Source organism: Copadichromis virginalis, linkage group LG12 (assembly GCF_057382275.1).
Source record: "Copadichromis virginalis isolate Kocher_CV1m ecotype Utaka linkage group LG12, C_Virginalis_male_GT1.1, whole genome shotgun sequence".
Classification (NCBI taxonomy): Eukaryota; Metazoa; Chordata; class Actinopteri; order Cichliformes; family Cichlidae; genus Copadichromis; species Copadichromis virginalis.
In genome coordinates, this window is record NC_140629.1 from 7601063 (window position 1) to 7626689 (window position 25627).

The 25627-nt window shown below is 42.4% G+C and overlaps 1 protein-coding gene across 2 annotated transcripts; it reads left to right on the forward strand.

Moving 5' to 3' along the window:
* Positions 1-761: 761 nt before the first annotated feature.
* atp2a2a (ATPase sarcoplasmic/endoplasmic reticulum Ca2+ transporting 2a) lies at positions 762-25589 on the forward strand. 2 transcript variants are annotated; one of them, XM_085474561.1, is made up of 21 exons: positions 762-1294; positions 2275-2292; positions 2402-2484; positions 5396-5500; positions 6376-6514; positions 14088-14168; positions 14648-14733; positions 14902-15366; positions 17631-17719; positions 17798-17900; positions 18807-18938; positions 19035-19154; positions 19250-19468; positions 19552-19887; positions 20039-20259; positions 20445-20647; positions 20754-20839; positions 20924-21057; positions 21172-21289; positions 22817-22937; positions 24943-25589. In XM_085474561.1, exons 1-21 carry the CDS (start codon positions 1177-1179, stop codon positions 24954-24956), a joined length of 2991 nt encoding a protein of 996 aa, XP_085330687.1. In that variant the 5' UTR covers positions 762-1176; the 3' UTR covers positions 24957-25589. The 2 variants fall into 2 exon arrangements, with proteins under 2 accessions (XP_085330687.1, XP_085330686.1); XM_085474560.1 differs by having other exon boundaries at positions 22817-25589.
* The last annotated feature ends 38 nt before the right edge of the window (positions 25590-25627 follow it).

The window sequence follows — 25627 nt, forward strand, 5'->3', positions numbered from 1 at the left end:
CCCATGTTCAGTGTTGAATGAAAAGGACATTGAGAGGACATGTATATAATCGCCAATGCTTAAAAAAGATTTTAAAAAGCAAAACCACCACCTTTGCTGCTGCAGAAATCTCCTTGAAATGTCATGTTTCTCTCAAAATATTATAATAAATTTCTGATGTTGTGTTTTTATTGTGATGTACGGAAGAGGATTAGGGCCACTGGAAAAAAAAAAAAGAATTCTGACTTTAATCTCAGAATTAAAGTCAGAATTCTTTTTTTTCCCCAGTGGCCCTAATCCTCTTCCGTAGTAATGTCTATTCTCGACTTGTTTTTGAACAAGTTGTTAAACCTTTCCCCAGAAAAATCTGTCTATTAAACTATTAAACATTTTATACACACATTATACATATATATATATGCGCCTCTGTTTCAACTTGGACATTCATGAAGCGGTGGAAGGGTATCTTAAGGAATAACTTGTCAGCCGTATAAAGCCAACTGATAGCTCCAGGACGTCACGTGTCACACCACTATAACAGTGTCACCTGCCAGGTACACTGAGGAAGACGTGGCGGGCAATATGAAACACTTAAAATGAATGCATAGTGACCCTACACACTGTACGAAGTGACCCAATCTTCACGGCTTACATAAAACAAACCCCCCGGTATGTCGGCCTCTCATTTCCTGGTTATGTTCCGGTTTTTTTCCGGCTCTCCTTAGCTGACGCGGTCGTCCAATGATATGAGTCCACATGCAGCGCAGGGAAGAGGGGCAGCAGTGAGGCGCTTTGATAAAACCAGACTGTCGGCAGCGCGTGAAGCTACTGAGAGCTGCGCCACGGTGAGGCAGGGTACGGCACGGGAGCACAGAGGAGGACTGGACCGGGTGAATGCAGTCCTCGGCACGGGACGCTGCTGCAGACACTTTCCCACTATTTTCGGACATAACGGGAGGCGCACAGTAACCACGCGGGGAAGAGGAATTTGGCTACAAAATTTCTGTCGTGAAGGAAATCTTAAGAGGGGCCGAGAAGAGAAAGGGACACGTTACACCTCTGTCAGTAGCTGCCGATAGCTATCCGAGCTGACAAAGTCCTCGTTGCTCTAAAAGTCCTCACAGGGTAGGGAGCCACAAGGTATCCTCCACCGGTGTTCTCGGGTACAGCTGAGTGAGAAGGAGCCGTCTATCCGCCATGGAGAACGCTCACACGAAGAGTGTGGAAGAAGTTTACAGTTATTTCAGCGTCAATGAAAGCACAGGACTTTCCCTGGACGAGGTGAAACGACAGCGGGAGAAATGGGGCCTAAACGGTACGACAGCTTAAAACCGCAAAGCGACGGAAAAACAAAAACGCTGCGGCTGCGAACGAGACACGGCGTGAAAGTGTCATGTCACGGTGGCGTGGGCAGCGCGAGCTCAGTTTTTGATATGCGGGGTAAAAGTCGCCAGCATCATCATCAGACCGTATGGTGATTTGGCTGACGTCACCTCGAGGGTTTCCCGTGTTTTACACAGTAACGAGTTAATCATTACTCAGAGGCCGTAGCTGTGCACGGTAACAGTGCGTGAGCCGCCTGTGATCGCGGCCACACTGCTGACAGCAGCGGGGAAATGTGGCGCGGTAGTTTCACACGGTAACCCTGTTGAATGTTCCTCAGCAAACTGTAATACATGTGCACTGGACACTGAGCAGTGGGTACAGGCTTACTGGACCAACACTGCCAAAGTTAATCTCTCTTGTCCCAGGCTTAAACAGCTGTTTTATATTAATATCAACTGGGAGGCCATGGACGGTATTCCCTCCTTCTAGCTCACTTTGACCTTTGCACTGATTGGATTTTTATTTAAATATTTATTCCTGCTGTGTAATAAAGCATCACTGATGTAAATTATGTACCCTTGTTGGTGCTAGAAATGTGAACATATGGTCTTGCATATAAAAGTATTAAATAGTTGCAGTGTGATTTCTTTCATGGGTTTAACAGTCAAACAGAGGCGTGCATACAGAAATTCCCCTCTTTTTCACTGTTTATGACTGAATAATCACTGAGCAAAAGTCTCACATGAAACTGAGAATAAGCTGGTGGCTTTGACACCTAAATGTGCCTGAGATTTAGAGCTATGAAAGTAGCGCTCACAAACATGCAGAGAGTTGCTGTTTCTCAAGTGGGAAACTTTTTGTTGTTGTTGTTGTTGTGTTCATATATTACTTATATATATTTATTTATTTTTTCGTCTTTGCCTGCTTCCTGTATGATCCCCGGATTGACAACCGCATACCCACACACAGAGTTACCAGCGGAGGAAGGTAATCACTGCTGTCACTCACACCACTCCCATCATTTTTATGCTGGCAAGTTTCTGCGATTGGCTTGTTTTTCACTAACTCCCTCCTCTCTCTCTCCCTCTCTTTGCAGGGAAATCTTTATGGGAGCTCGTCCTCGAACAGTTTGAAGATTTGCTCGTTCGAATTCTTCTGCTGGCTGCATGCATATCTTTTGTAAGTATATGCTAGAGCGTTTGTTTTAATGTACCACACAGACTTGCTTTCAGTCATCTCATCCCAAGCTCAGTGAGTTGAAACTGAATTGCAGGCTTCTTCTCGAAATTCAGCTGAGCTTCTTAGTTTTATTCTCAACGTTAACTCCCCTGTGCTGTCACCCCCTGCGTGTCCGCGTGATGATGTGCTAATCTTAAAGTCAGAAGAAACCTTTTCACATCCCTCAAATAGCTTCCTCTTTCCACCTCTGTCTGAAAGTGTTTACATGAAGCCAAAGCCGCAGATGGGATTATTATAAAGCCCGGTGTCATAAATGGCAGCACATTATTTATTCAGCGCATAGTGCTGAAGTGTGAACGTCTTCAGTTTGTATAACGTGCCTATGGTTACACTCACATATGGGAGCTAAACAGCTGAGAAGGCTAGCAGCCCGTCTGAGGAATGGTGACAACAGCAGTAGCAGCATTGAGTTGCTATCACCATGTGCCAAGTAAGACATTTGAGTCGCCAAGCGTGACTGCTGTGTAATAACTTGCACTCGGTCTCGTCCGGGCCGCAGGCATCCAATGCTACATGGATATATGTTTGATGGCTTACACTTACATAACAGCGTCACTCCCATGTGTCTGAGCCAATTTATAAGCTATAAATGAAGTGAACATTTCCACATGGTATAAACTATAGATCCACCATGCAGCTTGCAGCCTATGAAATGTACCTGTCAGCTGCAGGGAAGAGACTTTTTAAAACAATCTTTTATGTCAAAGGTGGAATCATGGTTACCTTGCACATCTCTTCTTGTCTCTTAAGTTCTTCTACTGTGTTTAGATAAAATGTAACAAGTAAATGAGAACATGTTCTCTGATCTGCTCCCAAAAGCTAAATTGAGTAAAATAAAAATAAAAGCATTTTATTTTGCTACATTTTGCTGTCAGATATGGTCGTGCTTTTTTCTTCTTCTTTTTTTTTTTTAAAGCAGTCTTTAGCACTGCAAAGATTCATCCTTGCTATTTAATTCTATAAATGACTGCTAACTTAACAGATGGCTGAAGAAGACTTTGATAACTGAGGCTGCCTGTGTGTGTGAGAGAGAGAGAGCTGGTAAGAGTGGTGTCAGGTGATACAGAGGTGTCAGTCGCTGCTGTCTGACAGTGGAGCAGAGCACCACTCGAGACCAAATTTGGTTCCTCACCCCTCAGTGGGAGGGCTCTCTATCAGACAGAAGTGCACACCAGCGTCGGTGTAAATTTAATGTGTATATAACCATCAAACCTCTTAGAAAACTAAAAACCATATCCAGAAGAATGTGCTTGGATGAGTGATTCACATTCGCCTGCTGCATGTTTAGCTGCTCTTTATGCAAATATCTAATCAGCCAATTACATGGCAGCAATGTCAGAGGGGCTGGTCTGAGTATTTCAGAGTGTATTATTTTAGTTATTATTTTTTTTAATTAAAAGTGTGTATGGATTTTAGATGGATGGATTTAATGTTTGAAGAGGTTACTCTGGTTTCTAACACACCACAGTTAACATTTGTTTGCTATTTTCTTAGTAATCAATTCATCGACAAGCAGATTGCCATTATATTAAAATGAAGAGGGTAGCTGGTTAGAATAGTATCTTTACATGTATTGTATGCCATGACATACAATAGCGCATTATAAGCACTTCTGTGTTGAGACAGCTATTAAAGCATTATGCTTGCCTTTTTGAATTATGCCATTCAAAGGTCTTTGGCATCCACTGCAGTCAGACACTTGGGTCTTACTGAGGTTGATTGCTTTATACATTATGGCAGATTAACTAATTGCTTGCGACAGACAGGGTAATTTAAAGACCGTTTTCTCAGGAACAGCAAGCCAAATGAGACTCCGGGTCAATATACTGTAATTCTTTTCCTGGCAGTTTTGAGTGTGTGCGTGTAACAATGTTGAGACTGGTCCTTTGGTGTTCGTGATGTGAATTAAGTAAAATTGACAGGCTTAAAAAGTGTTAACTTAATGGAGGTCTGACCGTGTTAACCCCACAGCTTTCTCCACAGCCACCTGTTTGCATTATTGAATGAATTACTCATGAAGTAGCCTCTGTCCATATACAGCTTAGCCAAGCTTTATAGCTTTCAGAGCAACAGTAAAAACCAGTAATTACAATGTATGTATGTTTATATACCACTGTGCATATGAGTATATAACCAGCTGCTCACAATGAATAGAATAAATCCATTTCTAATGTTTCTAACCTAACTAGGAATTTTAAAGGTCTGCTGTTTACAACAAAACTCTGAACATTGTTATTCCATTTTAAATTGAGGACAAGAATGTGTTGTATTCAGGGATGATATGACATGTATGGATTTTAGCCGTGTGATGGGATATTATTTTCTCCCAGATATTGTATAAAAATATGCTGCTGATGATCCTAAATTATTAATAATCTCAGAGTTTAATGTGAAGATTCTGGCAGATGGCTAAATCCTCACATAAAATCAACACGGCAGTATTAAAAAGGGATCTCTTTTTGAAAGAAATAACCAGTCAAGTTTTATCAGAGATGTGAGCTTTAGTTTTTTTTCTTCCATGCAAAAACCGTGGTTAGTTCTTTCTGGATTTTGTCCCCTTTTTGTGAAGCCACAGTGGTAACAGTCGTACTCAGAGACACTTGACTTCTCTTGGATGAGAGCAGAGTTTTGTTTTTGTTTTCCCCGAAAAACTGACACAAAAGCTCACTTCAACTCAAGATTGTATTTGGTCTAAGGTGACCTTACAAAACACATTTCTGGTCATAGGATGATGATGATGTAAGGTTGATTCTGGACAGATGGAGCTGTGCTATATGCAAGCACGAGGCAGGGAGCTCTCTTTTCTGTGAAATGTCTAATAAATACTGATGGTTTATTTGACTTCTTTCAGGTCCTGGCCTGGTTTGAGGAGGGAGAGGAAACTATCACCGCATTTGTGGAGCCTTTTGTAATTCTACTCATTCTTATAGCAAACGCTATCGTCGGCGTGTGGCAGGTGAGAGCATAGCGAATCACGGCTTTGCATTTTTATTCGTACTTAATTCTGTTTTTGGACAGTTTGAGCACTATGTCTGAATATCATCAGGGTTTAGTGCATTTTTGTTGAAAAAAAATCTAATTTCATGAATATGAATGTGGTATTTTTAGCATTTCAAAGCAATGTGTTAAACTACAGTTATATTAGTATTGAAGGCGTGTCAGTGTGAGGGAAAAAATCCTAATAAAGCCGAGCTAAATCAGATGCCACCAATGTGACAGACTTCAAATAAATATCCCTTATCAGTTTACTAATAACCCCTATCAGTTTGATCCTGCGTCCAGTGCAGTGTAATCCAGTGCAACATGATCTGATCATCCAAAATGAAAAAACAAGCTCAAACTGGGTTCCCGATCTCCTTCAGAGGCTCGAGTACTGAAATCTACGTAACAGTACTGCATGTTTAATTAAACATTCCTTGTATCTGCGTTACAGCCCCGCTGTGAGTTAGAGGTTTTACCATTAAACTTCACAGGCAATGCAGAAAAACACTGCACTGAAAGTTATTTTTGTCTCAAAGAAGACTTCCTATTCAAAAGGAACAGGCTGCCGGTTTTCATCAGCAGCCTTTCTCTAGTTATTTATTTATTTTCAAACTGTGTGGGTTTGAGTGATGTTTTTCTTGCTGGTGAAGAGTAAGATTGGAAAATGAGAAAATTTAATACACTTAACACCTAAATGTCCCCAAACACAACCCGAGGAGAGATGCACGCACATCCGGCGAGAACAGTCAGTGCCCCTCCAAAGGAAGCATCCAGCTTTCTGCAATCGTGATAGTTTGCTGTACAGCAACTCAGAAATATTTGCCCTGAATCTCATCTTCTTCTCACCAGGAGCGCAATGCTGAAGATGCCATTGAGGCGCTTAAAGAGTATGAACCTGAGATGGGGAAAGTGTACCGACAGGACAGGAAAACTGTGCAGAGGATCAAGGCCAGAGACATCGTGCCTGGTGACATAGTGGAGGTTGCTGGTAAGTTGACCTGCATCTGTAATGCTTTTATACGCGTTGTTTAGGAAAAAATAGATTTGGCTTTGACAGACCTCTCTCTCATAAAAGAAGCATCAGGGCATCACATGAACATGATAGAAATAAACCTTGAAATTCACAGAAAATTGGCAATTTAATGCCACAGTTTCACTCTGAAAGACTATTTTTCCTTATGGCTTTTTTTTTTAAATATCAGAGACATCTGGTGTTTTCATAAGATAGCACCTCGTCTGTGTTTGGCTCTGCTTCAGGTAATGGTCAGGTCATATGAGTCCAGGTATGGACATGTATTATTTAGCACATGCTCAGACCTCCCCCATCCCCAAGTGCCACTGCAGCAGCACGGTGACTCACCCTGTAAGGCTGATGTATTTTGAGATTTTCCTATTAACCCATTGTCTCAAAGGGCTGCGCACACATGCTGTTAAGGCCCACTTACTGTAACTGTGCGTGTGAGCTTGCAAAGCTTCTAAAGTGTCATCCCAACTCAACACTTTCCCACCCTGCAGTCAGCGCATTTCAGCAGCTGAAATCCTCAGGATGTAAGGCTTTGGTTTTAATAGTGCAGTTTCCCCTACGGCATACAAACGTATGTAATACTGCAGAGGGATGAACGGGAACGCGTGTACGGAGTAATGAGTCCTTCAAACGCTGTCCTGATACTCTGTTTGAACCTAAGCCCCTCAAGTGATGCTTAGCGTTTTGGTGCATCGTGTGGGTTTTATTTTTAGCTTTCATTATGGATTATAGAATGCTGTATTTATAGAGGCAGTGACAGTCGTGAAGATGACAGGTGTCAGCCTCTTCCCCTCCCCTCCTGCTCGGGGGGAACAGCAGGTGACGTGGGACAGTGTTCAGCGGGACTCCTGAGTGACCTTGACAAGGGCACAGAAAGTAGGAGTGATCTGCATTTTAACATCGCATATCCTTCTAGTTGGGATATGTTTCTATACTATATGTAAATTACTTTCTTGACAGTGCTAATCATGACATGTTAATTTAGGTTCATAAGAAGTTGAGTTCAATTTTTGGCTCCGGTTAAAACAGAAACTTGTGAGTCAGATGCTCTTGCATATTAGAGACCTAGTTATTTAAAAACTCTTGATGAAGGTAGCTGGAGGCTTTGCTGTCAGCAGCTTGAGCGCAACCCAGCAGGGAGACGACTTGGATGCTTTATCCCACAGTCAGGAGTTGCTCATCAGCTCTACTTACTCGCTTGATCCTCCAACTATCCTTTACAATGGTTCCTGTCAGGCTCCCTTTTTTAATGAATAATATTTTCCTGAAGCTCCAAAGTGACCTTTGCCATGCAGAGGAGGATTGTGATGACGCAGATGCTGGCTGGGAGGCTGCTTAGCTGAGCTGCGATAGAGGACACAGAGATGAACCCTCTGTGGCTGCCTCAGCCGTGAGAAGAATAACCAGCAGCCAAACTGCACGGCTCTCTGTGAGGCTGCTGCCGCTGTGTGTTTAAACGCTGCCTCCTACTCGCTTATCAGCCTCACAGATGAACTCTTACTGAACATACAGTGGAGATGATTACGTTCTGTTAAATGCATTTTTCAGACGTTTATCTAAAGTAGATTTTTGTAATGGTTTTATTAATCAGACATTTACTATAGCATAAATATGAAGCGGTTTTAAAATGAGCAAATGCTGACATCGCTCAACCTAACTAATCCCTAAAAAGTCACATTGTCAGATAACGTGAAGTCCACTGAACTGAAGTCCTTTGCATGTAGCTGTCAGTTTACTTGCTGCTCTGAACACTCAATTGAAACCTTTTTTCGGCTTTTTTCAGTGAGGTGAATATGTAAAGATATTTTTCATCCATCCATATTAAGATATGGAGAGCTCAGGTACGCAGCTCTAGCTGTAAGCACAGAAGCCCAATCCACCAGGCGTACAAAGCTTGTGTTTGTGAGGGGAGGGGGATCTTAAACAACTGGTTTCAGACAGGATGAGCTGAGAGTCTCAACCAAGCTCCAGTATGAGCTATATAAATAAATACATTTTGAATGTGAGTCATGCAAAGCTACTCTGAAAGAGTCCAAGAATAAAAAATATGGAGCTGGAAATGAGCGTAATAGCTGCCCCTTAAGGGTTTGCAGATTTGGATGTTTGCCTTTTCTCAGAGCGGCAGAGCTCAGTTGTTTGTTCCCTGTTGCCTGTGAAATTGTGGAGTCTGGGCTTGTGGAGGGGAGTGCAGGGGGAGGATCTCTCATCTGCTCCTATTGTGCTAGAGAGAGATGACCTTATAGGGAAGTGCTTTGTGAATAACCAAACCGCCCTATCACGCTCAATGCACAGGGACCCTGCCCATCAGCACCGGCACCCTCCACTGAGATTCCAGACACCATGGATAGTATGTGGCATTTAATGTGGTCTGGCAATCGTCCGATGTCACTGAGGGACTGTCTTTTGGCAGAGGCTTCTGACTTTTCAGCAAGGCTGAGAGAAATGGTTTCATCCTGCCAGCCGGAGTAGCGGACTTCAAAAAACTCAACCCTCTGATGTAGTCCAGGAGGGTCACAGGGGTTTCATTCAAACTAAGCAGTGCACTGGTTGAGCTTGGGTTGATAGGAGTATGCATGGAAGTGTCTGAATAAATCACGTGTAACAAAGCTGCCTTAAGGTGCCTTGTTTACCTTGTTTACCTAAACCGCACTCACGGCTGGGAATCTGTTCGTGCAGTTCAAAATGCTTCATTGAAGACTGATGAGCCCTTTAAGACGGAGCAAACATAAATGCTAATAAAGAGAAATAAAATAATAATAATAATTAAAAACAGATAACAAAGCTGTAAGAAGTTTTAAAAATAGCATTACTGTAGAATAAATGAGGGGGAAATAATATAAACCACACAAATAAATGAACTAGACAAAGCAGGTTAAAAAGAATAATGTAGAATAACATTTTTATTTGTAAAATAAATAGTAATTAAATGTATAATTTATTTAATTAATTAGTAAATAACATTTTAGTGTCTCAGTACTTCCACATGCTGAATTACTAACATAAAAATATGAGAAAAACACCTGGGAAATTAGCAGCAGCAGTCTTTGATGTAAGATGAAGCGATAGAAGCAGGCCTGTACATGTTATGCGCAGTATTTAAATTCGGGGAAGGCCGGGACCAGTGCACATTAAATACTGCAGAACTGGTTCAAGGTGGGATGAGATGTCAGACTTTAAGGAACCGCTTTGATGATGTCACCAATGAGCTTTTGTTTGCTCGTGTCACCTTTTATTGATTCAAGCTTTAAAGCCCATATACAAACTGTACTTTTCTTTTCTTTTTTTTTTTGTATACGTCTTGGCCTCTTTCGATGGCAGTGAGTTAAATGTCCACATCTTTGCATGTTTGAAGTAGGCTGTGGTAAATACTCATGTAAATTATTATTATTATGGTTGGATCTATTAGATCAGTACCTGATATGGCATTGTTCTCAGCTCCAATTTAAATTTGCAGTGCCAAACATATGGAATTCCTACCATCCTCTGCTTGGCTAATTTTGGCTGGAACTTTAGTGCTCCTGGTCCTGGGATAAGATTTGTTACTATGGCAAGAGAAACACTTGCATGCTATGAAGAGCTCCAGCCAGCTGCTGCTGCTTAAGATTCATACCAGACAAAGAGCAGCAGAGATCCCAGGGAGACAGTGTGGAGATGGTGCTTGCATAACCGGGGTCAAAACTTGACACGTGTTTTGCATCTGTGACAACACAGAAGCAGGAAGTTAGAAAAATGTCACTTCTTAGATTATATTCATATCTCTCTCACCAGGCAGCAGCTAACTAAACATCACTTACTCAGGTCTTGTTTGCTGATCAGGGAAAAAACCCAACTGAATCTCACCCATTACTCTGGAAATGTGCTAGTGCAATGGCCAAAGGGCAAAGGAGACATTGGTACAACAAACTGTCCTTGCAAAAAGTAAACTTGCACAAATGAGACTGTTTGGTTAGGTTTCCCTGCTTTGGACTTCTTCCATTGTTGGTCCCAAATAGAGGAGCAAACTTTTAAACCCAATGAAAGGTTAGCGGCTTATCTGTTATAAACCATTTGCTAATACCGGATCAGTTTGCATAAATATGTAAATGCAGACGGTGAGGTAGTTAGTCAGAGATGTGCTGGAAAGCTGCATTAAGCTTTGCCTGCTGACTCTTCTGAAACAGCCCACTCTACATGACAGGAGCTCAGGCTTTTGTTCAGCTGCCATCAGCACATGTAGCCTCCTGGCCGGCCCCAAGGAAGCCTGGCCAGCATAACCACTCGCTGTCCCTGAACGCACAGCAGGTGCAAGTGCCAGTCAAAGCTGGTACTTTCAGTTCAGTCATTGCTTTGCCTGTTCTGTTTGTAAGGCACCTCTGGGAGTCATATTGGTGGCGATGTATCACCAGGTCTTAGCTTTCGCCACCGTTAAATTTGTAAACCGTTTGAGCCATTGGCAAGCCCTGAGGTGAAGACGTGGTCATGCCTCTGGAAATGCTTGGACTGCTACCAAGTAGGATGTTGACACAAAGGGACAGATGATATATACTCGCTTCACCAGAGCAGGCCTGCAGTGTAACACAGCCTCAAGACAGGTCCAGTGTGTCACGGCGTCACAGAGCACTGGTTACTTTGCATGAGAACATCAGTAGGAACCTTTGTTAGCAAGCTGGCCCTCTAGCTCCTGGTGTCTTGGCTCAGCACTCCTTAAGAAGTTTGTATTTCTTTGAAAGTAATGACGTGACACAGGAAGTGTTACACAGCCAGAAAGGATGCAAGTTTGAGTAAAAGTTAGGTATGGGCAATTCTTTAATTCAATTGTAATGAAATTATTTGACATCTATAATTGAAGTAAAGTGTTACAGCTGTGTAACTAGGACAGTGAATTCAGGGGGGCAGCCTTCAGCTCTTCCATATGTGAAGTGTTTTGCTCATTGATTTGTAGCTGACATTTGGTCGCTGGATGCTCCAGGCTCTGGTTGCATAGTTACCCGTGTAATGAATTCCTTGCCCTCGTATAGCTGTCCCTGTTGGTAGTCGCTTCAATTCTTTAGCTCAAAGTTTAACTTCATGTTGCTAATGGTTATTTCTCCTGCCATTGCTACAAGTCGGTGAATTTCACTGACATTTCACGGTCTCTGGTTTGCACATTGTTCTGTGAAAGCTCCCCTTTGGTTTGTAATGTGAAATGTCTTTGAGCCTGTGTCAGGCCATTTGATTCAGGTGCGTGACCTTCTCATAAGCAAATCTTCCATTGCACGTCTGTTTCCACATTGAGATAGTTTAAAGATGCAGCTGAGCTCAACATTTGTCTTCTCAGAAATCCTTTCATTGTCTGCCTTAATTGGCCAGTGCCTGCTGACAGATGAGTGTTTCTGGCACTCTGATGAGTTGATGATCATCCAACTTTACATAGGGTCATGCTTCCCAGTGAGAAATCAACCTTCACAGAGCAGGGGGGCTGGAGTACACATAACTAGAGCAAGGGTCTGCATTGGATTAGACTGTATAGATGCACTCATAAAATATGTTTGCAGCTTCTATTCCAAACATCTATAAGAAACTCCAAGGTAATGCAGACGAGTTGCTCCTGTGTTCTGCATCTTGCCTGTCTCTTCCTGTGGCAATGATGAGAACATGTCTGCCATCGTAGGGCCACATTTAAACCAGATCAGCAGATTGGGAAACAAGTTGAAATTCTTTTTCCTTTTTTGGCTGCATGCGTCAGTGGTCCCATTGCTATTTTCCCCCCTCTCCTCCTCCAAGGCCAAGGCTGGTTTAGCCATACAATACCTGTCTCCCTCAGTCTGGATCTGGACACTGGTACATTTGATAAAAATCACTATTTGTTTTTGGGTGAGTTTCCACTTCAGCCTTGTTTAGATGTTTTGTTACATTCTTAGATATTTGGCAGCCTAGTGCCGTTTCCTGGATTCTAGCTATATTGTATTCAAGGAGTCTTTTGTAACAATGTGACACAATTTACATTTTTAACTAAGTAGGCCTGTATAAGTAGACTACACCCACAGAACTGTGCCATAGCCTGAGCCATTTCCCCAGTTTCCATTGCCTTTATGTAAGATTAGGAAGCTGAATTGGGTCACTGCAGTTCTGATGTACCCAAATTGGCCATTTCCTTTGAGACTAGCCTTTTATGGCTCACAAGTCCTTCATTTCCTTCTGTCTTTGGTTCTTCTTCTCTATCCTACACCAATGGCAGCACTCCTTTGCTGCTGTGAGGCATAACAACCACGCTATAGTGAGCTGTGGTTCATAAATTTAGTTTACTCTAAAGCAGAGTTACTGCCTGTAGAAAATAAACACCTTCTCATCTGTTAAATCTTCATTTGGCCAGTACACCCACCCACAAATGGTACTGTACAAGGACTGCATGGGTGGAGAGTTAAGAGTGCCCTTTCTCCTTTGTTGTTAGCTTTTGTTTTTTGATTGGATATATGATTGAAATCTTTCTCTCACGTGCTAAATCGTTTAGCTTTGAATGTATCCTGGAACTCGTTTGGAGGTAGGCTTTAGCGAAGTGACTGATTCACTGCCTAAGAATTTATGTCTGCCTTTGTCACGCCCTGAAGAAGACACAAGCCCCTGCACATCGATGCTCTTATCACAGGGAAACAGCATATTAACTGGCAGCAATCAAAACATGTACTGTTAGAGTAGGTTGAGCTGCAGTTACTCCAGACATGCTCACTAAAGTATGGGACAAGTTTGAGTATTGCATAGATGTTTGCAGTGTTTTGTAGGTGAAAGTTCATATTTAGCCATATATGTTAAAATTTACCACAAGCTTCTATGTCCGTTACTTAATAAGATGTAGCCTTTTGAAATCGGATGATTCTTTTTAATAAACCTTTTACTGCTGAGCCATGCTGATGATAGATGTGCAATACTAGGTTTTACATTATCTTCCTGAAATAGGCAAGAACTTCACTGAAAAAGACCTTTTCTTAATTGCAGCTTCAGTGGTGTCTTCACTGATGCACAAGTCATCCATGCTTTGCGCACTAATTCACCCATCCCTGTCACAGATGTTGACTTTAACTTGTATGCTCCACTCTTCTTGCATTTAATGTCCATAGTTTGTGGAACTCATTTAATATTTGGTTTAATCAGATCAGAGGAAAGTTTTGAACTTTGCTCCAGTCCATCTTAAATTAGCTCAGGCCCAGACAAGGTGGCAGCATTTCTGAATCTGGTTTACATTACATGTAATGAGTTTTAACTGGGATTTGTGGATGCAGCAACAAACTGGGTTCACTAACATGGCCTGAGGCCATGAAGTTATTGCCTCTAGAGAGAAGTGTCTGTTTCCAATGTAGCTCCTCATAATTGCCCAAAGATAACTACTGCTGTCAGTTTTGTTCCTTATATGCATAGATTGCAATGTATTTTCTCTAAATCTTTTAATATAATTAATCAACTTTAGATGATTTGTAACAATTTTCAGTAGCATTATCTTTGGTTTGATATTTGTATTTGTTCTCCTCATATTTATTTGTATGGGTTTTTCCTCTCTCTCTAATTATGGATCTGCTTTTTGTAGTTGGAGACAAGGTGCCCGCTGACATCCGCATCTGTTCAATCAAATCCACGACCCTCAGGGTAGACCAGTCCATCCTGACTGGTAAGATATTTTTGCTGATGGCAGACATCAAAGTTGACATTTTTTAATTATTTGAATGCTAATCCTTGTTAAGTAATGGATAGATAGACTAAAGCTTACCTAATGACAAATGTTATTTTATTCTCTTAGAATAACTGCCCTATGAGATTGTTAATTCATTTTTTTAAGCTAAAACACAAGTATCACCACAAAGCCTTTTAAAGTAAGTTAAACCGAGGTCAGTTTGTCTGAATAAATGGTCAAAAAACAAAATTCAACTTGGTCGCTTTGAGTAACTGATGAACAGAATGAGCCCAGAGGTCTGCTGTGACGCTCTTCCCACTTAACACCTTTTTCCTCTGAGACATTCATGTGAATCATCACTGAAAGATGAATAACCAGCACTGCAGATTTGCCTGTGGAGACGACTGGCTGAGCGTTCTTCCTTAAATCATCTACAGAAGAATGCAAGCCGGTTTAACCCTCCTCTGTCCTCGTAGGTGAATCTGTCTCTGTCATCAAACACACCGACCCCGTGCCTGACCCTCGCGCCGTCAATCAAGACAAGAAGAACATGCTCTTCTCTGTAAGCCCGAGTCTGCATGAGTTATCACACACATCCTGCTGATTCCTATTACTTCTTATGTGTTTAGCTTCTGTACACTTCCTGGAAAAACAAGTTTCTGTTATTTGAGGATGTGCGCGATGATATCAGTTGCACTTGAGCCAACACGTATGTGACATGTTCTTTCAGGGTACCAACATTGCTGCAGGGAAGGCTGTGGGTGTGGTTGTTGCCTCTGGCGTTAACACAGAAATTGGTAAGATCCGTGACGAGATGGCAGCCACGGAGCAGGAGAAGACGCCCTTGCAGCAGAAGTTGGATGAATTCGGCGAACAGCTATCCAAGGTCATTTCCATTATCTGCATCGCCGTGTGGATCATCAACATCGGACACTTCAATGACCCCGTCCACGGAGGCTCCTGGATCCGTGGAGCTGTCTACTATTTCAAGATCGCTGTGGCGCTGGCTGTGGCTGCCATCCCTGAAGGTCTTCCCGCTGTCATCACCACCTGCCTGGCCCTGGGCACTCGCCGCATGGCCAAAAAGAACGCCATCGTCCGCAGCCTGCCCTCTGTGGAGACTCTGGGCTGCACCTCTGTCATCTGCTCTGACAAAACAGGAACCTTGACAACCAACCAGATGTCTGTTTGCAGAGTGAGTTTATCTCTCTCCCTCACACACACACAGAAACAGTGTTTTTGCATTACTGAGCAGGTTGGTCGTCAGTCCTTTGTCGTATTTGTTGTCCCTACTTTATGTTTGGATAAGGTGACAGCAGTTTCTTCCATTTATCTATAAAATGCTAATGCTCTCTGTAAGCAGAGAAATGGTAGTTTCTGGTTATTGAGCGAGAAGGCAGCTCGCTTTCACTGCTCTAATCTGCATCGAGGAGTTAGATGACTTACACTACTGCTGTTGCATAACTGACCTTGCGTCACCAAGCTGCAAAGCAGTGAGCTTGTAGTTTCTTTTTCTTCTCTTCCTCTCTCTCTGTGCTACTTGGCCCCACATAAAAAGTACATTTCAGCATTTATTAAAGTTTAATCCCCTTTAGTTGTCAGTTCACTGCTGTCTCAGAACTTTGGCACAGCCTGAATAAGGGTGGCATTCATTTACAGTTACTGTCAGTTGTTTCAGTCCCTGCACATTGAGTTGGCCGTGATTAAATAGCCTTGTGATTCTGCAGTTACTGTAGTGACTTATCGTAATTCACACAGAGTCGGGACATGCAAACAAAAGCCTTTAAAGAGGTGTGCTCACTGACTTTACACTCATGGTTACTAATAAAAAGCAACGTCTCATTCACTTGAATCGTTTATTACAGATATACATTTGCACCCAACATTGTACAATAAAATAATAACAACATAGCAAAAACACCATCTACATTCATGCAGCCTAAATGTAGTTTGTGATTGTACGTCCTTTTTATTAAATCCTTTTCTGACAGGCCACGATCATTCCTGAAAGTGTTCAACTGGTTACTGAAATAATTAATGGATTGCCTGTTTGCTCTAAATATACTGCAGCAGGGCAGTGCCAGGATTTTATGTCTGGCTAGTCGTTGCAGGAGGGCTTGCTGATTGTCCTCATCCATTTTCTGATATAAGCAGCCTCTGACTAGCCCTGTTTGTGTGTATACTGTGTGGCTTTGTACATCTTTGTTTGTGAGTGAGCGAAATGATCAAAGCTTCCTGCGGGAGTAGGCCTGGCACTGCGGCGTCTTCCTTTTGGGCACAGCTTCTCTCTTTAGTCAGGCTCCCTGGCAGCTTCTTCTGTTTACTTATGGAGAGAAACTAAACAGCCTTTTCTCACATTAGGCAGCAGGCCACCCAGCCTGCCCCTCACAGAGACACACTCTAACGTTGCAGCCAATTTACTGTCATTTTTTTCTGCTGCAACAGTTATTGTGTACTTTTAATATGAGCTGTAATAAAGAAACAAATCAAGTTTTTCCGACCACATCCCCCATTGCTTTCAGTCTGTGGATGAGTGTTCATGTTCTCCGCTGTGATTTTTCAGGTTCTGAGTGCTTTCATTGTTTTTTTTTGTTTTTTTTAAAGTTGTCTTCCCCAGTTGTTTCTGGTTTAGCCTTTTAGTTTTTCATAGGCTAACTTTGAAGAATATGAAGAAGTTTGCTTCCTCATTCAAAAGGTCACAAAAACTAATGTTTTTCTGTTAGTGTAAATTATATTTTTATATAATATACTAATTTGATTATTGCTTTTTTAACCTCTGAATATTTCTTGTATATGTAAAAATATCTTTCATCTTGTGTGACACAAAGGGAATCGTCCGCATTAAGAATCTCACTTTAGCTACAGCGTCTCCTTAACTCAAGAGGTCTTCAGCTTTGGTCCCCTCTCAGCACAAATGAATCAAAATAATCATGCCTCGCGTCTTAACCTGCATTTGTAGATCAGATGTGGAGGAATGCATTGAAAAAGAAATCTCTGCAATGCATTTATTTTCATCACCTCAGTTTTTGTGCCAGTCCAGATAGAAGGCAGTGGTTGGGCTTCAATCTCCCTGAATCTTGAATCTGGGTATAATTTGTTTTAATTATCTTAAATTATTTTACTATCACAGCTCCTAGATATTTGACTGTTATTACCTTCCAATTCATCTTTTTTTCTCTCTCATTTTTTGCTCAGAAGATTCATTTAATGAAAGGATTTTGAGTCTCTGTTAGATTTCATTCACAACCTGAATACTTGCCAAAGTCTTCTAGGATAACAGACAAACAATAGCATCATCTGCAAAGAGCCTAATAATATAATCTTATTTTTTTCCTTTAATCTATTCGAGTTCACTTGGAGGTTTTGTGGTTTGACAATAAAGACTCTGGTATTTCAGTCAAACACTAACATGATCTGTGTGATGTCTTCTAATGTCCCATGGACTCTTCTCATTTCCAGATGTTCATTGTCAACAAAGCTGAAGGGGACAGCTGCTCTCTGTCAGAGTTCACCATCACAGGTTCTACCTACGCCCCCGAGGGTGAAGTGTGAGTACTTTTATAGCTTCTCCATAACTGGCAGATCCTTAAATACATGGTAACATGATGTTCTGTACTTGTCCTCAGGTACCAGGATGGTAAACTAGTGAAATCCTCCCACTATGATGCTTTGGTTGAATTGGCCACAATCTGTGCCCTGTGCAATGACTCCTCGCTGGACTTCAACGAGGTCTGCACCTTTCCTGCTGCTTATTTTATGTGTTTTAGTGCAGTTTTCAGTTCTGGGGGAAAACAATTACATATGACTGCCTGTTTTGCTGCTACCCTTCTGTACATTTGGATTTAAGTGAAATAATCTTTTTATGTTCGCTTATAGACTGTATATGAAAGATAGATGTAGCTTCCAGGGTTGAAAAATTAATAAAATTTTAATCTCAGCTGTGATTTTTAGCATCCCACAACTAAATGAGCACAACAGAGTGATACTGGTCATGTGTGCTACACCAACAGAGCGCAAACCAAAGTCTAGTGCTACACAAATCATTGCTTGATGACACCCGCATGAGCCAATCACAACTTTTCCGTTGATATTATTAATATACTACAAATAACAGACATTCAGAACAGTCATGATCATTTGCAATACTTCAGATTATGGGCAAATGATGTTTGGAAGAAATGCAAAAACACACTGCGAACTCCAGCATGATGAATTAATGAGGCAAACTAAAACAAAGCAATGGTTGCTAGCATGGATCGTCCAACTTCAGCTCATAAACGGGTCTGTACAGTGTATCCATCGAGCTCACAAAGGCACTGAAATCACCAAAGCAGTCGCACTCCATTTGGCAAAGATGTGTGTAAGCTAAACACAGTGAGTAATTAAGGCTTGAGATCCATCATGCAGGTATCGTGAATGACGGAAAACACTATATTTTGCCAGGTGAATAAACACTTTATTCGTCTACAAAGATTAATGAGCAGGAATGTAGCACAATGTCACAGCTCCCCTTCACTCATCATCGAAACAACTACTGGTAGCCTTAACGATGGCTAAATCCTTCTTTGATGCACAGTCTTTGGGCAAATTTAAGATGTTTTAGAAAAGAAATGAGTGAAAGTTTGGATGTTTCAGGTGAAGGGGGTGTACGAGAAGGTCGGCGAGGCCACGGAGACCGCGCTGACCTGTCTGGTGGAGAAGATGAATGTCTTCGACACTGAAGTTCACAACCTGTCAAAGATTGACAGAGCCAATGCTTGCAACTCAGTGAGTGACATCAGCTCCCTCACTTGCATGCGCTGCACATTCCCACCGTTCGTGCTCAGCAGCTTTTTCTCACTCTCTGTCTCTTTGTCTGATCAGGTGATCAAACAGCTGATGAAGAAGGAGTTCACCCTGGAGTTCTCAAGAGACCGGAAGTCCATGTCTGTCTACTGCAGCCCAAACAAGTCCCGCTCTACCATGGGCAAAATGTTTGTGAAGGTATACCCAGTGTAATACGTGCAGATGTTTGATCTGCATTCGCTGCAGTCTTCTGCTGTGTTGTTAATGTTTTATGCCTCTCTTCTTCCTCACAGGGAGCCCCAGAGGGAGTCATCGAGAGATGCACTCATGTCAGAGTTGGCAACAGCAAAGTTCCCCTCAGCCAAGGCATCAAAGAAAAGATCATGTCTGTTATCCGTGAGTACGGGACAGGTCGCGACACCCTGAGGTGCTTGGCTCTGGCCACACGAGACAGCCCACCAAAAATGGAGGACATGATACTGTCTGACACTGCCAAATTCATCGAGTATGAGGTGGATATACATTTGCGTAATCTACTTGTAGCACATTCTTTCCAGGAGCAGACTTTCATTTGAATCTTTGTCTCTGTGTCCAGTCTGACCTGACGTTTGTCGGCTGTGTCGGCATGCTGGACCCTCCCAGACAGGAGGTAGCTGCTTCTATCACACTGTGCCGGCAGGCTGGCATCCGCGTCATCATGATCACCGGGGACAACAAGGGCACAGCTGTGGCTATCTGCCGCCGCATCGGCATCCTGACCGAGGAGGACAATACTGAGCACATGGCTTTCACTGGGCGGGAGTTTGATGAGCTCACACTCGATGCCCAGAGGGAGGCTGTGACTTGTGCGCGCTGCTTTGCGCGCGTCGAGCCTTCACATAAATCCAAGATCGTTGAGTTCCTGCAAGGATTCGATGAAATCACTGCTATGGTATGAAGTTTGTCGTACTGATCAAAACTGCCCATTTCTGCGTGAATGGTTCATTCTCTTGGCTTTGTAAGGGTCGTGTTGATTGGGTTGATTTGCTGTTGTTACTGAAGAAAAAGGCAACACTTGCTATAAAGAACATGTTTGTGTACAGACCGGTGACGGGGTGAACGATGCCCCTGCGCTGAAGAAGGCAGAGATCGGCATCGCTATGGGCTCTGGCACTGCCGTGGCCAAGTCAGCCTCTGAGATGGTCCTCGCTGATGACAACTTCTCTTCCATAGTGGCCGCCGTTGAAGAAGGCAGAGCTATTTACAATAACATGAAGCAGTTCATCAGATACCTTATCTCTTCCAACGTGGGTGAGGTCGTCTGGTGAGTCTTCTTCAGAGGAGATTAGAGCTCTTTATTGCTCAGTCTTCTGTTTTTTATGAAGCTGAGAAAAAAAGCTGTCGTTTTACAGCTTTACGTTCACACAGCAATGCTGTTGATAATATTAAGGTCATATTTGCTCCAGTTTATCATTAGCACTTTCTGACTGGAATAGTTTCTCCTGACAGCATCTTTCTCACTGCGGCTCTGGGGTTCCCTGAGGCCCTGATTCCTGTCCAGCTGCTCTGGGTCAACCTGGTGACAGACGGCCTCCCTGCCACCGCCCTTGGCTTCAACCCCCCAGATCTGGACATTATGGAGAAGCCTCCTCGCAATGCTAAGGAGCCCCTGATTTCTGGCTGGCTATTCTTCAGATATCTGGCTATTGGAGGTTGACTAAAATTGAGCAGGATTCGAGCTGTCTTGTTTTTTGTTTTGTTTTTTTCCTGCAGTACATCCAGTGAGTAATATGATGATTTTGCTGTCTTTGCTTCCAGGCTACGTAGGTGCTGCCACTGTGGGAGCTGCTGCGTGGTGGTTTACAATCTCTGATGATGGACCGCAGGTCACTCTGTACCAGCTGGTAAGTACGTCTGTCTGAGAGAACATCCTTCAGCTTCCCTCCGCTCTTTGCCTCCCCCTCACTCTCCCCTCTTCCTCCACACAGAGCCACTTCCTCCAGTGTGGCCCAGACAACCCAGAGTTTGATGGCTTGGACTGCCACGTGTTTGAGTCACCCTACCCGATGACCATGGCCCTGTCCGTGCTTGTCACCATTGAGATGTGCAATGCTCTGAACAGGTAAGGGTATTTTTAAAGAGTGGAGGAGTTCTCATGAAAGAACCATTTGCAATGACACGATGATAGACAGATTGTATAACCAGATCCACCATCTGTGCGCTCCCTCCTGTCCAGCCTGTCAGAGAACCAGTCCCTGCTGCGGATGCCTCCCTGGGAGAACATTTGGCTGCTAGGGGCCATCTGTCTCTCCATGTCTCTCCACTTCCTCATCCTCTATGTGGAACCTCTGCCTGTAAGTTTAAAAAATAAGAACAGTGTGTTCATGACTTGATGACATTGGCACAAGTCAAAGTGATCTGTCTGCTGCAGTTTTGGTCTTTATGTGGATTTTGATGCCATCTAGTGGCCATTTATTATTGTTTGTTAGGGGGAAAATGACCTTGAAAGGTGGAGCATGAGGGGGGGAAACAGATCCAAATAACTTTATTTGACCTCCTAGGACCTGGTGTCCACATATGGACATCACATTTTGGGTTGTCTAGACCACAACACTAACTTTTGCTCTACGAGGGCCTGATGTCCTCTTCTCAGAAACTACATTGGCTAAAAAGACAATTCTTTATTTTTACATTCATCAGGTCCCGATCAGCCCAAATGGCAAAGAGAAATTAAAAATGCATGCCATGAAAGAGTTTGGGTCTTAGGAGGTTAAAGTGGAAATTCACTCCCAGTTCAGGCTAACGTTACCGGCTGCATAGCTTTGAACATTAAAAATGTGGGATGGAGCAGGCGTGGATATGTGAGGCCAGTTTCTCTGTAACATTTAAAGTGAAAAATGATGAGCAACACAGAATCACAAGGCACCGCTGCCACAGGGGGATCTTTGGACATGGAGGGCTTTCCCTCCATAATCCTCTGAAGTGGACATCAGTGTGGTGAAGTACCATTTGTATCCAGGCCAAACTGATTAGAGCCTTTGGCTTCAGCTTCAGAATGGCCAAAGATGAAGCTCTCAGAGCTGAGGCAATGCGAGTGCAAGAGAGGGATATGACTGCTGGTTTGGAGGGAGAGAAAGAGAGCAGTCTGCTGGTACTTTACAGACTTTAAAAGCAAAGTGTTAAACAATGTGCCAACATTTAAAAATAAATAATTAGTAAATAACAGTGTAAACTCCTGCAAAAGATGAATATCCATTAGTATACTTTCCATAGTTAGAGCCACTTACAAGCGAGGGATGGGGTGTGGATGGCCCACCTGTGATTACTGGGTGTTGTCAGGATGGGCTTTGGAAGTTTAAGGATTATTTAAAACAGCAGATGCCAGATAGAGCCATTTTCATCTGAAATGTAAATTTGTGTTTTTTGGAAAGAAATATCAATACTACACCAGTACTGATGTATTTGATGACAGTACAGTACTCTCTGACTGCCCTACATTTTCAGATACTTCATAGAAATTATTGGGACCACCAACATAAAAAAACATAACTCTGTATATGTTAGACATTTTATCTGGTAGGGAATAAACACCCAGGTGATCTCTTCACCGCTGTTTCCCATCTTTGAGGCTGACCATCTCCTGTGTCCAGCTACACATTGAGTGTACTGACATAAGAGCCGTGTTGATCGATCGACTCTGAGCTCATCACAAAGCAGTGTATTTTTATAAAAGCTGAATAAACGTCACCACACACTTCTTACGGTCATGTAGAAAACATTGGTAGAGTTTTATGTGTTACCCATGCGGTGATAATCCTCATAAATCTTTATCTCGCTCTCTTTAAAAAGCAGCTGTAAGTTATTTGCTTATTCCCTCCCAGGTCATCTTCCAGATCACCCCTCTGGATATGACCCAGTGGTTGATGGTGCTGAAGATCTCGATGCCCGTCATTCTCCTGGACGAGCTGCTTAAGTTTATGGCCAGGAACTACTTGGAATTCGGTAAACAACTGGAGAAGCCGACAAGCAAAGGCTGCTCTCTGTCTGCATGCGCCGAGGGAATCTCCTGGCCCTTTGTGGCCATCTCCCTGCCCCTGGTGCTGTGGATCTACAGCACCGACACTAACGTGTCTGCCATCTTGTGGCCCTGACTGACTCCAGTACACTACCCTCCTTGTGCACCAGTGTGAAGTGGACATTAACGCACACATCTAACACAGTTACATTAACTCGGAACAAATTACAGCAACAGCATTTACACCTTCTCCAACCGCTGTCAGAACGCCTCTGTTAAGTACATTTAGACTTGCACATATTTTTGGGTGGCCGGTGCTCGAGTAATATTTTAACGACATGATTTATGTTCCATGTTACCATTGTGCTTTTCTCTGTTTTGACCCCCTTTGAGAATAGCTAGAGAAGCCCACTGCGTTGGAGCGACATGTTGAGCTGTACAGAGAGAATTTATTTACTATTCTGTAATAATTAATATTTTATAATTTGGGGAATGGAGATTTCTGAGGACTGCGTAGTTTAGTTCAATACTAATTTAGGGGCAAAGACTTTCAGCAGAATACATTTGCCCAAGCATGAATCACATTTTGCATCGTACTCATTCATTATTTTCTGCAGTAGGCAGAGCACAGCTACCTCAGTGCTGCTGATTTGACCATAATGACCCATTTGTCCAAGCTGTCATTTCATATGTGATCATTTGAAGTGTTGAGGTAAGCACCAGTAGAGTCAAAATCTTCACATGTATTTTAATGTGCATATATATATATATAGAGAGAGAGAGATATATCGATATATCGATCTATATATAGATATATCTATCTATATCTAGATATAGATCTATATCTAGATATAGATAGATATTTTTTTGTGTTCCTCTGTTATTTGAGGGAAGAGGGGACAAAGACATGTTACCAGCTTGATTTTGAGTAAATTCTTGGTACAGCCTGTTAAATTTATTTACTTGAAGAAAACACATTTGTCTGTGTTGTGTGTGTGTGTGTGTGTGTGTGGGGGGGGGGGGGTGTTGTTTTTGGGTTGTTGTTGTTTTTTTTGTTTTGTTTTTTTAAAGTTAAATCTATGAGATTCATTCTAAGGTTTCAGTCCTAATTTTGTGTGTTAACGACAGTAATCTTTATGTATGTAAAATGTGCACATACTGTACTTGAATATGTAAAAAGGCACCAAGAAGCTGTTAGTCTTGCAAACTGAGCACAACGTGGACGGTTTGATAGGCGCTCAGACCTCTGATTGGCTGCTGTCGGAGGCGTGTGTATATCTGTACATAGGACACGAAGTAGACTCTATACATTTCATTTCTTCCTGCATACATTCACACCCGTTTACTCAAGCGTAGCCTTTCTGCATGCGCGCTCCGATAGACCAGAGAGTGTTTTTTGTTTTTTAATTTGAAAAGCTAACTGTTGTTTCTTCCCACGCCTTCCCCCTATTTACCTGCAGAGTGAGTACACTTTGACGTGCATGCTAACTACTGCCGCGCTCTCGTCTGTATGGTGGTTGCACACACAGCTTGTCAGTCTGTCATTGCTCGTGTCGAAATGACAGCAATAACTGCTCCTTGTGTTTTATCATGTAAATACTTTAAATGGTACAAAAACAGGAGCTTATAATGTCACTAAGTGCCAGATGCACACTGAGCAGAAATGGGAACCTTGTGCATTTTTAAACGGGCTCAGTGTTACTGCTGGTGCCGCTTATTTTTGAATGTAGGCTTGCAGCATGTTTGGGCAACTGGCAGAGATGCTGGCATTTAAACGCCCCCACACCGTTACAGGACACGGTGTTGTATGTATTTCTTTTTTGAACTGCATTTGTATGAATCTTCTGCCCTCCTTTATTGCATGGCCTTTATTACTCTGAAATTCATTGAAATGATCTGCTGCTCAGATGCTTTTTACCTTGTTTTGTGATTTCTCGTGTCCATTGATCTGTTTCTTCCTGTCTCCTCTTCTTTTCTTTTTTCCCTTTACAGCAAAGTCCAAGTAAGCCCATCTCTCCTGTAAATTCCTAGCAGAAACTTTGGTTTGGTTTTGTGTTGTGCATGTGTGTTTTTCAGCACATCTTACAAGAGCTGAATGCCAGTGAAGTGATGACAGGGGCTCAGAAAGTTCACACATCATTTTTACAGAATGCCCATAAATGAATGTCTGATAGAAACTAGCCAGTTCCGCCTCATCGGTCCTTCCATCCTCCTGCATGAAGAGCCTTAGATTGCCATACAGTCCTCATGCCTTCATTTTAGACTAAGAGCTTAGTACCTTGTACAGTCAGTTGTACATTATTCTATGGTGCATGTCTGCTCAGTCAGCCATCTGTTTTACCAGACAAATGTAATAGATTATGTATAAGTTCAAAAACACAGTTCATCTTTCCTAAGGAAATACTTTTATGAGATAATAGATTTTGCTTTTTGCTTTACACTGAGATGAGCAGATTTTTTTTGCCAAATCTGGGAAGGCAGGTGTGCAGCGATGCTGATGTTTTACCCTTTTAATGGCAGGCGGTCCCTCCACTGGCATTTTTTGCCAAACTGCTGTACTGTATTTTCAGAAATGATTGTACAACGTATCACATGGACTTTGGTTTCAGGTAAATAAAATTAAAACTGTCATACACTAAGAGTTTGTCGCTGAATTTTTACTGCTGTCCAGGACGAC

What these genes read in the sequence shown, in the direction of transcription:
- atp2a2a (XM_085474560.1), top strand. Translation starts at nt 1,177, where the DNA reads ATGGAGAACGCTCACACGAAGAGTGTGGAAGAAGTTTACAGTTATTTC. An exon ending in GAGCCAATGCTTGCAACTCA is followed by an intron (nt 18,939 to 19,034) that starts GTGAGTGACATC and finishes TTGTCTGATCAG; the next exon opens with GTGATCAAACAGCTGATGAA. An exon ending in CAGATATCTGGCTATTGGAG is followed by an intron (nt 20,648 to 20,753) that starts GTTGACTAAAAT and finishes CTTTGCTTCCAG; the next exon opens with GCTACGTAGGTGCTGCCACT.